The sequence below is a fragment of the Cuculus canorus genome, chromosome 3, assembly GCF_017976375.1.
Source record: "Cuculus canorus isolate bCucCan1 chromosome 3, bCucCan1.pri, whole genome shotgun sequence".
NCBI lineage: Eukaryota > Metazoa > Chordata > Aves > Cuculiformes > Cuculidae > Cuculus > Cuculus canorus.
In genome coordinates this window covers 6,548,553-6,564,535 of record NC_071403.1, presented here as the reverse complement: position 1 = coordinate 6,564,535, position 15,983 = coordinate 6,548,553, and the positions used below count along the sequence as shown (strand labels likewise).

At 34.2% G+C, this 15,983-nt stretch overlaps 1 protein-coding gene across 1 annotated transcript in view; it reads left to right on the top strand.

The window, feature by feature from the left end:
* The window catches only part of CSMD1 (CUB and Sushi multiple domains 1), a 1,155,040-nt gene that overhangs the window by 1,128,665 nt on the left and 10,392 nt on the right, over positions 1-15,983 (top strand). The window contains exons 63-68 of the mRNA XM_054063646.1: positions 2,844-2,955; positions 4,027-4,206; positions 5,880-5,924; positions 10,440-10,601; positions 11,622-11,734; positions 12,462-12,549. Of these exons, the coding sequence (XP_053919621.1) occupies positions 2,844-2,955; positions 4,027-4,206; positions 5,880-5,924; positions 10,440-10,601; positions 11,622-11,734; positions 12,462-12,549 (700 nt within the window). The remainder of the gene's footprint in view (positions 1-2,843; positions 2,956-4,026; positions 4,207-5,879; positions 5,925-10,439; positions 10,602-11,621; positions 11,735-12,461; positions 12,550-15,983) is intronic.

The window sequence follows — 15,983 nt, the reverse complement described above, 5'->3', positions numbered from 1 at the left end:
GCTTCAGTAGAGAGGACTATTTATAAACTGATTACCTAATGCGATGTGACATGCTACAAGTACTTTGTTTTATGATTGTAATTCTTTCATACGTTAATGAATAATCAGTAAATACCTAAAAACTGATCTGAAGGCCACATAGTTTCTGATAAAAAAGTTGGCGAGTGGCTTTGCTAAATTAGCAATTCATGTTACATTTTAGTCAGTCAGAGAAGATAAAATTATTCTATGCATTGGATCTAAGTTCTTTGTGATGAATGTCTTTTTCATAATTTACAAATACCTCTTAGGGTATAAATTTTCCAAGTGACAGCTGGAAAAGTGACTGAGGAAATAAAAGTAGATGGAAAAATGACCAATCCACAGGCATTATATAGATTGATTATCTTCATGTAGATAGATCTGAATCTAAAATATGTTTTGGTTGGGTTTCCTGCTTATTTCTGAACTTATAGCAGTGTACCTCATGGTGTGATGATCAAGTTAGTAGAACTTTTTCTCAAAAGCACTTTTCTGTAAATTCCTCTGGTTTTTGGTACCCTCCCTCTCCTATGGTTGTGCTCTCTGTCATTGCTGTGGCTGTCAGCTCTTTTCTTCACCTTCTGCTCCTGCCTGGCTCAAAGATGCCAAGGCAGTTCTCTCCTGGCCACTTCTTGTGGTCTCACCTCTAAGACAGTTATAATAATAATAATAATAATAATAGCACTTGCCTTTCTATCTGTTATGTCATCTTGTCCCTGGGTATCTGTCCCTTTCATCACTTCAAAACCAACTCTAGTCTTTGCATCTATTTGATCAGGGGGGTTTGCTTTGTGTTGTTTTTCTTTTTTTTTTTCCTCTCTCCTTTTTTTCTGCTCAACTTGTTTAATACCAGAATTGTACTGACCACTTCACTGTTCTAATATCTGTTGACCGTAACGGCTAATTGTCTCTTCTCCTTCACCTCTAGGGACTACAGTAGGTCTTCATCTGTTCTGTATTTAGTCTTTCTCGAGTGAATGCGTTCACACTCAGATTACTATCTGGTGCAACAAGATGTAGACTTGTCTCCAGTTATTAGTGAAGTAGATCTCTCTTTTTGGCATATGTGATTAGCGTGGCTTCCTGTTTCTGTGACTTAGCCAATTCTATAAACCAGCTTTTAACAGTCTTTCCTCATTACAGAAAGATCTGATGACCGATACAGCAGTCCCTTTAATGGATTTCCCTTAGCTACAAACATCACGTCTCGCCCCATTCATTTTGTGCTCTTTGTGCTTTACTCTGCTGTGACAGTTACAAATACCTCCAATGCTTTTCATCCAAGTATGCAAAGAACACACTGTTTTTATTTTTAATTTTGCCTGTAAAATAAGAAAGAAATATAACTGTAACTACCTTGAACATAGGCATTATTTTTTTTTAGCTTCATCTTCTGGATTAGTGAGGAAAGATTTGCAGCTCATCATTAATCCTGATACCAGAATTGGCAATTTCACAAGAAGCAAGATTGCTTAGAGTCAAGATCAGCCGTACTCTGTTCTAGTCTCTACTACACATATGCTGTGTGCCCTTGGAAAGATTGAAGGGTGAACACGTTTAAAAAGTTATAAAGAGATAATCCTACAAAGCCGTATCAGTAATTTGAGCTCTAAAAATAACAGTGGATTTTGCAAGCCGCTTCAGGAAGAACTGGTGTTGTGTTTGCTGAATATCTATCAGGATAATCTGTTTTTATTTAACGCAGTATGTAGTTGACAGGTAGCCACTTTTGAAGAAAACTGCCCATTTTTAATGTCCGTTGAAGTCCTTCTATGGCACCTGCAGTGTATAATGATCTGCGTTTACAAGCATATACTTGCAAACTATTTTATTAATATACACTGATCACTATTCATTTGTAACTTACTTGCATTTGTCCATGTGATATTCCTTTATTAATGTTGTATAATTTCAAATAAAATTATTTTTGTGCATTTTTTTTTCATTTCATCTGATCATATTTATTGCCAAGACATTTTATTAAAAATGAAAATGATTTTACTAGTTGGCCTCACATATTTAAATAACTTGGCCCGGAGTTGTACTCTGGTTACTTGTGTCAATATCATCCTAAAGTCCATTTCACTAGAACTTTCCACCCAATCTCTTTCCCGTGTGCTATGAAAGTCCTTAAAAAAAATATGCATTTTTGTATCAGTTTTATTGCTTTTCTACTCTCAGTGGAAGTTTAAAGAGAGTTTTGTCAATTACTTTGTCTTTTCTTCTGAGAAAGGTGGTATCACAGTTGACCGTAGGAAGGCTTTCCATAACATCACTCTGTTAGTTGACAATCTCAAGTAAAACTTGTGTAGTTTATAATAACAAATGCAGTGTTAGGACTTGTGGCCTGGAGTTTGATCTAGTGAATTTATTTGTAGATGGAGCAGTTCTTCACATTTTTCACTTTTTCCTCTTAATAACATTTTTAATCAATTCACACAATGACAAACTTTTGAAACAGACTTTGTGGTCAAGTTCTGTTAAAATATATTCAACGATGTACAGGAAAGAAAGACATTTCAGTCATTTAATTTGCCTCTGTCACACCGACAAACTAATAAGCTGAAATATATCACTGTTGTTATTTTCCATGTACACAGCTTTGTCAATATTTTTCCACTTATTGCTTTCAAATAAGGTTACAAAATATCAATTGCTCAAACTTTTCATCACATCAGAAAAAACCCCACAAAACTCTAGAAATGGTGAAAAGAAGGCATTTTTATTTTTGAAAAAATCTCTCCAGTGGCCTGTGGCTGTCGTGATATCTGACTACACGTGAGGGATACCTCTTTTATCTCATATTCTATTTTGATCCTTAGGTTGGGAGCACAGTCTTTTTCAGATGCAGAAAAGGTTATCATATCCAGGGATCCACCACCCGTTCTTGTCTTGCTAACCTAACTTGGAGCGGCATACAGTCTGAATGCATTCGTAAGTCTGTTTTCTTATCTAATGAGTTAGAATATGGCACTACTGTAAATAGTTAAAAAGTGATTCATGAGGAATTTCATAGTAAATGATATGCTATAAAAAAATAAACTTTATTTTAAACAGGTTTCTACTTCTTTTTCCTATTCTGAGAACAAAGATGTATTTGGGATATTAATTTGAAGCAATATTTTTCAGAATGGCATTTCATAAAGTTTACAATAGTCCCATCAGTTTTACTCAAAAAGTCTGTCCTCATTAAGCTACTGCTTTAGCTGCTTTAAATTAAGCTAAGGGGGTTGTGTGTTTTGGATTAATAGAGAACAAGAAGCTGGCTGAAATATGTATGGGATTGCTTTGTTGGCTAGTATTTCATGAATCATAAACCAAAAGTCGGTAAAATTCTGGGCTATGCATGTCGATGAAAATTATTAGTATATTTGTAGTTCTATATGGGTTGGAGGACATCAAATAATGATTGTATTAAAATACACTGATCTAACCTAAAAGTAATTATTTGGAATGACTTTAGATTCTTATCCTATTTCAAACTCTCTTTGGGCGAACACCAAGGAGCGCAGCGAAAGAAACATACAGAGCAACTATATCTGTCATAATCAGTCTGATATGACAAAGCCTTCCTATGGAAACTTTATTTCAATTGAGATTTGTAATGAATTTATTTAGCACGATAGCTCCTGTGTAATTTTCATTGAGTGGAAGGAAGACTTGAAGCTGTGCCTTTGCAATAATTCACAGGTTTATTAATGCACCATGTACAATGACACGTGCTTCCCTTCATTTCAACTCTTTTTTCTTTTTGCTAGCATGATTTAATTTTGGTGTATTGTTTAAAAATATGTAATGGTATCATTTCCATCTTCCATCATAAAAAAAACATACGCTTAAGAGTGTAACTTTTATAAGTAATAGTTAATTTACCTTTCTAAAAGGTGTGCAATATTTCCGTAATGAAAGGGGATATGTTGTCATGCATTTATTTCAAATTACCTACTCTAATCCTATGGAAACAGTTTACCACCACTTTTTCTAACTCTAAAAAACCCTTTGCAGCTCATGCTTGCAGACAGCCAGAGACACCGGCGCACGTAGATGTGAAAGCAATAGATCTTCCTACTTTAGGGTATACGTTGGTGTATACCTGTCAGCCAGGATTTTTTCTTGCTGGTGGATCAGAGCATCGGACATGTAAACCAGATATGAAATGGACAGGAAAATCTCCTATTTGTAAAAGTAAGTCGTTACTCAAGTGATACGTTGGACCCTAATTGGTTGGATATCATTTTCCATGACATTATTGCTCTATGCAGTAGGATTAATATTTCCCGCTTATTGTTGAAAGATGCATATGACACAACAGCTTTTACTTTATGAAATAAATCGTAAAAAAAAATCAAAGCAAGAATAGCATTTAGAGCTCATGGAGGAAGTTATGGAGGGCTCTGTGTGTGAATGCACAGGCACATGTACATAAGTTTACCCCTAACAACAGCAGACAAACCCTAATCCATATTAAGTGTTAATTTTAACTGTACTTACACAATTTTAAAGAGTATTTCAATGTATTCACTGTTTAACGTATGCTTTTCTGCTAGGGACAAAACAAAGTTATTTCATAGCTTGGCTTTTAGATTCATTCAGATATGCATTTTGTTTAAGAAAATATTCTAAAATAAAAATGAACAGCAAAATAAATAAAAAAATAAATACATCTTTTCACCAGATTCCACTTCTTTTTATATCCGTGTAAATTCCGTATAGTTTTGCTACTCTAAGCTTGCAGTTACACAGGATAAATTTGCTCTTCATGTGCAAATAAACACAATTATAAATTCTTGATTCAGAAAAAATAAAAAAAAATATACTTAGGATATAAATAAATCAAAAATATTCAGATACCACTGGAAAGATATTTGCAACGTGTTTTTTTATTCTAATGTGTCAAAGAAGATCTGAAGTTCAAACAATATTGAACTCCTCCTTAATGTATGGATAAACTTCCTTGTTTCAACATTTACAGATATATGATATATGTATAGAAATGTATGTTTTTATTCATTGCCCTAGAGGGTGAATTTTCAGGGGTACTAGATGATTAGTGATTGGAGGTAAACAATCCTGTATATTTTTGTTATTTTTTTTAATTTATGATAAAATACAGAAAAAATTTTCTATATGCAAGAATTTTTTTTTTTGATTGACTTACATTTTTTCAACATAATTATCCTTGACTACCCCATACTTTTTGTGTTTTCTTAGTACTTGATTGGTTTAATCAGTGAATTTCTGATCCTAAAGTAAAAAAAATAAACCCAAAAATATGCAAGACGATATCTTCCTATAGGACATTAACCTTCTTAAAATGGCTAATGATGTCTGTGATATTGATCACAAGTCACAATGGACATAAGTCTGCTGAATGTACTGGAAATATAGCAAATGACACGAATTGTGATTCTTTCCCATGATATCTGATGTTATTTTAATCCAGCTATCTGGCTTTTGCTAGTTTGTGTCATAAATGTATCAGTCATTTTATTAACACAGTTTTTAATATATTTAATATACTATTCATAATTAGATATAGAATTTGCCCCCTCTATAAGGCTCTCTTTTATAGCACTGGGACTGATATAAATATTTTAGGCTTAAATATATGAAATACTTGGCTAGTCGGACAACTGTCTGCACTAAAAATGTTGTTTATCTAAATTATTTTCTGATAGTTTTGTGTAAGTGTATAGGTTTGAACATGTAAAATATTCTAGACTAATTATTTCTGTTTTAAATGTGGCTCTATTAGATAAGATATGAATTCATCCATAAGGCATTGTTTTAACATTCTATTTATTTTAAAAACACCCAAATATGTTCATGAAAATGATGATTTGTCTTTTTACTTGTAGGTAAAGGAGTGAGAGAAGTTAATGAAACAATAACTAAAACTCCAGGTTTGTATACAAGAAGAGTTTTAGATCTAAATAAATTAAATTGATTTACACCCTAGATTGTTATGGATAGTAAAATTATTTCCAGTATTTAACTTAGGCATTTATTACTCATTTTAAAGGAATATTAAAGTTGAGGTCTCTCATAATAACAGGTGCCATGCTAAACCTATTCCATGAAATTCTTTCCCTAGCATCACTTTTTAAATTTCCACAGTACCAATTTTGTGAATTGCACAAAAAAACCCAAAAAGATAAATCCTATATACACAAACCCCAGATCTGATATAGTTTTATATCAGAGAGATTGCTATAATGGAGAGCCTTATAATGAGTGTAGATGATAATTGCAAGAATTGGATTCAGGCAAAGTTCTGCCCTTTAACATGCAAGTGTTACAAGAAACCACAAAAAAAACCCAAAAAGCCCCACATACCAGTGTTGGAAACTTTGATGGCCTTCATTTCATCGAAACCCTCAGGGCACTCTAAGGTAGAGTTTCCTAAACTCTGTGGACCACCAGGATCAAGCAGACATTATTGCTGCTTTTTTATGCCTCCTCATGAGCATCTGTGCAGTTAACCTTTTCCTTCTGCCAATGGCAAACCAGACAAATACTTCTGAGAAATCCTTAATTTAGATCTTTTTAGGTTCAATCTTTTTCAGAAAATAAAAGGCTTGGTTTTTTTTACTGACTCATTTAACAACAAGAGGAATTTTCTCCAAATAAATGAGCATGCAACTCTATATTTTGAATTGTAGCAAGCTGCAGGGAAAATAAAATTAATGGTTCACAGTCATGGAGGTTCACAGTCATGGCATTTCACAGAAGGAGTCTGTAGAGTAGATGGGATAAAAAGGTATTTCTCCTAATAATTAACCTTCCTAGTGAGTTTATTAGTGAGACTGTCAGGTGAAACCATAAACGAGTTCTTCCAAATGCGTTACTTCTACAGACTCTCAATAAAGCAGGATAGAATGTGCATTTATTATAATTAATATACAGTTTTAATTTGTTGGAGGATTCACCTCACCAAACACCTAAGGTATGCATTAATCTGCTACCACACAGGTTCTGAAACTTCAATGCCAAATTAAATTATAGACCAAGTCTCCAAATACATTCACGATGCAAAGTATCAGTATCAATTCACACCACATTGTGCCTCTTGTAACTAGTTTGGATAAATAAGTATTACTTGAAAGGCATTTCTTTTTTAAATTGAAATGCTATGGTTGAAAATCTCAACAATAGTAAGCAGAAAACTGAAACTACTTTACAAATGACTAATTAACAAGGAAAAGTTTTAAGCCAGTTTCTAAAAAAAAACAGTTTTCACTATTATAATGACTTTTTAAATTGTGAATTCTCTTTAGTGTATAAGACTATGTGTTTTAGACCATTTTCTTTAGATTGTTATTTTGACTTTTGGTAGAATTCCACTTGCTGCTGTCTGTATTTTAAACAGAATGAAGCCAATATTGCTAAATTAAGGGGTTTGTAATACGATAGATTAATATTCTGATTTCTCCTGTGTGGTTATCTGAATACTGATTATATATATTCTTTATTAAAGTGTTATTTTTTGCAGTTAATGTTTTCATAAGTAATAGTAACTATCATTTTTATAGTACTGTAAATTATAATTGAGTATGAGTTGCAACTAGAGGATTCTCACAATACCCATGTGAAGTTTAAGAACTGCAACATTCTGTTTGGTTCCCACGGTTCTCCCTGCTTTGCAAAAATAGTTACAAAGCTCTTAATGAGTAGCGATGGATTTCTCCATTTGTCACATTCAGAGACGAATCTATGGTTGGTGCAGTATTAATGTAACACCCAGTTAGTTTTTCTCATTCCACGTGTGCCCACAGGGGTTAAGAAAGCCAGGGCACGCAAACGCTCTGCGGAATTGGGTCAGAGCCGGTCCTATTCCTCAGCTGCATCCATGGGACTGCAGCACTTGAGTTTTAACCTTTTACAATAACACGACTGAGGAAGCGGAAATATCTTTTCTTCCCACACTCATTCTGTCCACCTGCAGCAAGTGCAGATTCTGTAAATACTAAGTCAATGGTACTAATTTGCAAAGATCAATAGCTATTATTGACAGAGTGGTAGGAGAATCTAGAAACTAGATACAAAGATGTTGAATGTGTCCAAAGAAGTATGGTGTCTACTCCTTTATAAAAAATCTAACAGAGTACTTGTCAGGGTCACACGAGTGACACGAGATATTCACCTTCATGAGAATAATTTCAGACATATGATTTTAATTGAAAGCAAAGAGAAATAAAAATAACTATAATGTATTTTTCAAAAGCTGCATTTCAATGCACTATATGTCACTATTGTAGCAAAGCAATGAAAATTCTATAGGAAAAAGAGTCTGAAAAACCTTTTACAGAATTCATATATTTACAGAAAATATGTGAATTCTAAGGACTATAATGGCTATAAACTGGAGAGGGGCAGATTTAGACTAGATATAAGGAGGAACTTCTTCACTATGAGAGTGGTGAGGTCCTGGCCCAGGTTGCCCAGGGAAGCTGTGGCTGCCCCATCCCTGGAGGTGTTGGATGGGTCTTTGAGCCCTTGATCCAATGGGAGGTGTCTCATCCCATGGCAGGGGGACTGGAACTGGATGATCTTTAAGGTCCCTTCCAACTCAAACCATTCTATGATCCTATTAGATACCAACTGAAATGTAATACTTCAGATTTCTAGTATTAAGTTGAAGTTACCTTGTGTAAAGCTCCAATACTGCGCTGAATTTTACCGTGGAAAGGGTGCACTTCAGATTCTTTGAAGCTGTTATACCTAAAGGCATATAGTGGGTCTCCGATCACTTGGAATCCAGTGGTGTTACAGACAACATATTAATGATATTCACAAATCATGCCACATTGAGCTGGAGCATTTGCTTCTGGCTTTTGCACAATTTGAAGACAAAGGGCGCTGAAGAAGCTGTTATCTTTTTCTTTATGAAATGTGTAGCAGAAGTGTTATAATATGATTAAGAGACAGTCAACAGCCAGTCATCAGATTTTCAGATATGCTGACTGTCGGCATGCTTTGTTGGAAATATATGGCATTATTGACTTGGATTTCTTTTTGATTCATTTTTACAATCAGTAATTATCTCAAAGTTGAAACATCCATGGAATTTATTCAAAGTAGGTACACAAGATACCTATACTGATAAATTTCCTTCAATGCAGACAGCTGCTGTTACACATGCTCAGAGTTTAATAAAATGCAGAAAATCCATTAATTTATTTTAAGAGTTTAGTTAGAAGAGTGTGAACCACTTCTAGTATCAGTCTTTAGCTATTTAGAAAGTACCATTTTTAGTGGTCATGGGTAGAAAGAGTGAATTTTAATAGTTGCTAGGTCTGTCACTTTGTCAGATATCATGTGATTGGTTAAAGAGTTCTTTCTATTAATTTTGGGGTTGCTTCTTAAAGCTTTATTTCTCAAATTATGAATCTAGAAAAAGCTTAGAACTAAGTGGAATAATGTCTACTTTCACATGTAAGAAGCTGCTAGGAAACATTGGGTGCTGCCTGGCCATGAGGAGGGTTGGTCTGTTTTGGCCAAATTAACTGCTTTATTAGCTTAACCATCATGTTGGAAAGAAGTCTTCCCCAGATTTTATAACAGCAAAGTATATGGGAGAAATATAGCAATATGTAGGGAAGAAAGGAATGGTCAAGACATATAGCACCTTGCAAATGCATCTAACGTATAATCTATTTTTTTTTCTCTTCTGTTTCCCCTTTTAATTAATGTTAATATTGCAAGTAGTGTTGAACAAGGCAGACTTTATCTACCTTGTCTGCAATTTAGACAAATATTCAAAATTTAACATTTAATGGCTTGTAAAATTATTTTTTTCTGCATAGACGAAAGCTACGCGTAACATCAAATAAATGACACAAAACCATAATTCCCTACTCTGGCAACTTCACTGTTCACAGGTGCAGCATTATTGTATGGAGAAAAGATGTGGTGTCTAAAAGTGACTGATAGAATACTTGTGCTACACTGTCGTGAATTCATTTGAATAGTCAGTTGATATTCACTTGAAAATCACACGCAGTGCTTTAATTGATTCATGAAACAAAAGGGATGGCCTAAAACAGTGTCTGCTTCCAGGAATCCCTGACTTCAGAATACTATTCTCCCTTTTTTCATTATACCTTAAAGCTACAGGGCTTTAGGGGGAGAGCCCATTATTCTTCATAGTCTTGAGGACATTCACCGAAGCAAAGGATCGATAACGTGTGAGGTTATTTAAGAAAATATATTGTCATGGACAGGTGTAGTATAATATAGACAATTGCATTGAGAGGTCATTAGATGTGTCTTTACTGGGGTAAACTATAACACCTTCTCACAACAATGGACTGATGTTGTGACAGAAAAACGTTAAGAATACAAGTGTGGTTAGAAAGATTGCTGCTTTGTTGTTGTTTACTCTTCTCTTTCTTTCTTTTTTGCCCACTTTTATTTAGTTCCCTCAGATGTTTTCTTTATAAATTCACTCTGGAAAGGGTTCTATGAATATTTAGGGAAAAGGCAGCCTGCTACTCTGACTGTGGATTGGTTCAATACTACGAGCAGCAAAGTGAATGCCACGTTTATTGAGGCGTCCAACATACAACTCAAACTATCAGGTTAGTTCAGAATTTGGTGTTAAAAAACTGTTCTTTTGAATATTTTTTTTCATGTCTTCATTTTTGTTTTATTTGCTGCCAAATACAAAGTGAAACAAAAACTTCATATTTTCGCTAAAAATCTGTTTCTGCTTATTTTGCAAAAGGAAAAGTCCTAATGTAATGATCTACACAGATTTCAGTTTATTTGTATGTGGTCAGCCATCTGTTTTTCCCCTTACATTTCAAATGAATATTGAGGTAGGGCTATTTTTCTTCTTAGACTGTGGCATAATGTTGAAGTATTTAACTCACAGGTAATATTCAAATGGCATTTTAAGGACTGTGCCATTGAAAAACTCTGTTTTTCGATAGTAATTGATATCTACTTTAAAGCAATATGGCCTTAATAATGGTATAACATGAATTAGGCACAGCTAATCAAGTAACTTAGTAACTCATGCACACCTTTAAAGCAACATCTTGCGTTCCTTTCTGCAAACCTTACTCTGAAGTTCAGATTGAGCCCCTGATATGTTATATTTGAAAAGGCCACTGTCAACTATCCCTGCATTGTAAGGTCAAGAGTTCAGAGACAATTTCAGTAACTGGCCACCAAACAGCAAATTTTCTTTCCCTGCACTATTAATATTTACTGTAATATACTGTTGTGATATGACTAAAATAGATTTTTTTCTAGTTCAAGTAAATTCCAGACAAAAACTTCTACCTGTAAACAGAACTATTGAAATACTGCATGAAAACACAAATATTCTTGACCATTTATGTATAAAATTAAATAGGATAAAATAATTTTTTCATCCTGTTTTTGAACGTGTTGTGGGCAAAAGATCAGCAAAAGAAGCTCCTGCTGTTAGAGCACTTTAAATCTTTTGATAGCCAGGTTAAAAAAAGTCTATTATTACAGAATGTTTCTACAAAATATTTTAGTTCTGAAGCAATATGCTTAACTTTGAAACTTTCAACCAAATGGTTGAAAAAAGTTTTAAAAGGCATGTGTTTCCTCCTTTATATTAATAGGAGTTTACAAGAAAGAAGAGGCCCATTTGCTACTGAAAGTCTTTCAGATTAAAGGACCAAGTGACATTTTTGTAAGCAAGTTTGAAAATGACAACTGGGCGCTTGATGGTTATGTAAGTAACCAGACTGCTGTGGATAAAGCTTACATAGTTTAAAGTTTGAAGTAATTTATGATTTCCTGTAGAACTCTATCTAACTTTTTATGTTACAAAAATAGCATACAACACTCTAGAAGTCAATGTAGAGATCACATTATTTTCCTTATCAAAAATATGTGCTAAGCTTCTATCTGCCACACTTCTATTAGAAGATTTAGTTTACTAAGGGGACAGTAGAGTGCATCAGCATATTGTGACATGTTTTCATCTCATTCTCTTAGGTGAGAGTGGGAATTTTTCCTTTAGAAATATTTTCCTTTTTTGATATTTTGAATGTCCCATCACCTATTTGATTTGGTGAAGAAAAAGTGTTTATTTTACTCTTTGCAGTTCTTCTTTGTGCCTCATGATGCTTCCTGTGGAAATTAATTACAAAATTGACAATTTATTGGACTTCCATATGCGTATACTAATTAGACTATGTATATGCCAGTTCAAATTTAAAACTGAGCAATATAGATCAGATATTTTAAAATCGTTCTAGGTGTTTTTTTGGAACTTTAATACTGTTGCAAACTTAGGATGATAAATATTGTGTAAGCATCGAGAGTTCACTAGTATTTTAAGGGATTAAAGTGAAAATTTGGGCTCCATATAACTACTCCGAGTCAGAAAACGAAATGGCTAAACTTTCTTATTTATTCATTTCAGAAATCTTTTTTTCTGTTTTCGCATATTCTAGGTGTCATCAGGGCTTGAAAGAGGTATTTTCACCTACCAAGGTGATATACATGGAAAAGACTTTGGAAAATTTATGCTCCAAAGACAAGGTAAATGTATTCATAGAGCTTTAATATTTATAATCTCTTTGGGTCCTGAAAGAGGGAATTCAACACATGACTCAGCTGTCTAGCTGAAGTAAGCATGTTTATTTCATGCCATTGTTATAAAAGATAGAGTGAAACATGCATATTTCAAATATACAGTCCAAATCCTAATTTAACTTTACTTATGACGTTACTATCTCATAGTTTTTACTATAACAACGTAATAAAATGATTACAGGATGATCTTAAAGAGAATGCCATAGTAACTTCTTGCTTTTCTGTGAATGTCTTTTTGAAAGTAACAGGGTATATCATGCAATGTAAAGGTATTCCTGCTCAGATGTATAAATTGCTGTCAGAATCATATAAGAAATTAAAAGGACAGAATCAATACTGATTTTAATAATGAAATTTGGAGAGTGCTTGTTGCTGGTAGATGTTTTCAGAATGTGTATGTATTTAGATAGAATTTTACCTTGATGTCAAAAATGTGAAATGAGTGACTGAGATAGACATAATATAAGTAATTTTACAAAATAAAATAATGTAAGAGCTATGGGCTCAAGTGCTCCAGCAGCTGGTGAAAACCTAGTTATTAAGCTCAAAAATGATTTTATCATAAAAACTGATAAAACACTTATTCATTAAATATTTACTCATAAAATAGTTTGGGCAAATACCAGGTGTAGATGTATGCATTTCCTGATCCTGGAGCTACAGCAGTAGTTGAAGCATTATTTACGTATTGCAAAATATAGGATTAGGAGGAGGGAACAGTCCAGCTGCAATATCTATAGAAGACTGTATCTACATTTCATAAATTGTCTTGGTTCCATTAACTTCATTAATGCTGTATCCAATGCCCTTTACCGTTCTGTCAAATCTCCCTTGTATTTCTTTGCTCTATTAACTGCTGTAATAGCAGTTATCCTATGGATACTCATCTTGACCAGCTCTCAAATTGCTATATAAGTTTAGTCACAAGAGGTGGAAACATTGCTCTTAGGAGCAACTGCCAGTTACTAAAGCCAAATGCAATTTCAGTTTTCAGAGTGAACTCTTGTGAGGGATGGATTATTTATCTGCCTGTACTTTGATGGAATCCTTATCCTGCAATATCTAAGTAGTTTTTTCTTTCTGATTTTAACAAGCAGACTGTAAAAGTAGAACATCAAGGTTTGTTCAAACATCTGTCTTGTTTAGCAGCCTTTGATATCTCAAAACAATGAGAGTATGATTACATGGTTTTGTTTGCAGGATATGTATGGTTTTGTGTTGGTTTTCTTTTTCTGGAGCCAGACTATCCGTGGTTTGCAAGCTACCTAATGAAAATTTGAATCCAAGTATTTTAGAAGTGAAATTAAAAACTCTTGTGGGTAAATGAAGAACAAGCAAAATGACAAAGAAATAGTTACAACATTCTCCAGTGGATGTATTCTATTCCCCATCACCACTTAGAGTTGCAATATTACAGCTCTGTTTGTGTATTCCTAAGGCTAGTAAGGAGCTAAAGTTTCCAAGTTATACGTACATTACTAGGCTGAGGGTCTCTAGTCTTCAGCTTTGACACCTCAGCAAAAAGCTTAAACAAATGCAGGTACTGTCTCTTTAAGAAGTTTTCTTTATGTGATTGCTAGATAGGCACCAATTTTCTGTAGGTTGCTTGTTATCTATTGAAAAACCTGCACTGAAAAGAAAACAGCAGATTTCCAGAGAGCACTGGTCGTAATATTTAGCCATACTCTCTCATATTCAAGAACTTCTTGCTTTGTTTCTTTAATCTATTCTGTTCAGGAATATTCTCCTGAGGTAATGATGTCATATGTCCTCCAGCTGAAGACTTAACATATTTCCATTTCTTCGGGAAGTTAAATTTTTTGCTGTCTTTACACCAAGCCAGAAGTATGCATAAACTATGGATGCACTGGTGCATACATAATGCAATACGATGTTCCTCACCTGCAAGCGTACTTCAAAAAACAGCATTTACTGAGAAGTACTTGTGTGAATACTAAATGTGAAATACCAATCCATTTAATGAAGAATTCCCTGTCGCACAATATTAGAGAAAGACGAGGCTCAGTGGATATGCCTGGTCTTGGAACTTAATGATGTGAAAACAGAAACAACTTTAGTTTCTAGGTACAGTTTATCCTCTTTCAGAAGCTATTCCGTTTGTTTGTAGCCTTAGCAAATAACCCAAAGGACAAAGAGATCTCTGTTATCAGTCTGCCAGAAGAATTAGACCTGTATCTGAATCTGCTTGAGGGGCCCAAGTTGTGACACCAAATTATTTAACTTGTTTTGCTATTAATGGAGGGGTTTGGCTTGCTTGGTTTTGTTTTAATAACTGAATTTCTAAAGGCTGCAAGTCAGCAGAGAGGTTTAGTTTCTGCCATTGCTAAGTGCCTAAGAGTCACCACTACAGTTCTTGAAAATGTTTATTCTAAAATCATGGCCTTGCTTGTTCCAGTCTGAACTGTCCTTTAAAATTTTATGGCAAGATGGCTTTGTGAGAAAAGAAACTTACTTCGCCAAATGATTATTTCAATATGCTCATTTTCTCTGGGGAAATACAATGACCCACTTCTCTTTCCTTTTTTATCCTTCAGAGTACTTATTTAGCTTGTCTAGATTGAGATAGCAACTATTGACAAGAAATATGAAATACAAATAGTTCATTTGCATCTGTGGTGTATTAGCTCGATGTCTGAGAAATACGTGTTCATCTCTTCAAATCGATTAGCTCTTAAAATCATGGAACAACAGGAAATATGAGTTTAAAATTTCATTCTGTAAAGGTGTCATTATTCCGCCCCAGATCATTTTCCATAACCTTCTTCACTCACAAAAAACCTCTAAGTATAACAGGATCCTCATAGGCTCAGAGTAGAAAATGACTGTGTTTTAGCTAATGAATAAATAGATAGATAGGACTAATGAGCTATGAGACCATATATTAATACACTCCTGACATTTAAAGAGTCTTTGAGGTCCAGCCCATATCAGTCAAGTGAAGGTCTAGGCTCTGACGCTCCGTGGAACCTGCTGCCTTGCTTTCTCTGTGGATATTCTTTCTCCTGATTCCTTGAGCTGCTGACCATCCTTGTCTCAGAAATTGCTCTTCTACCTGTAATTCTACTTTTCTTATCTTGCGTGTCTTTCCTCATCACACTTTCTCCCACATCAGCAGCAGTAAAATTAAGCCATACTGTACTGATGCCAGACAGTTGAATCCCTGCGCTAGGGGTGATACGGGAGATGTGTTTGAAAGCTCCAAATAATGATGAGGAAATTATTTTTAAGACTATTTTCTTACAAAAAGTATTATTTTCTAGTATGTATAAAGGAGAAATCTCAATAACTATCTGAAGAGTAGTCAAACACAGCCTGAGCAATAATGTCTTCCCTGTGTATTATCAGAATCTGAAATTCAC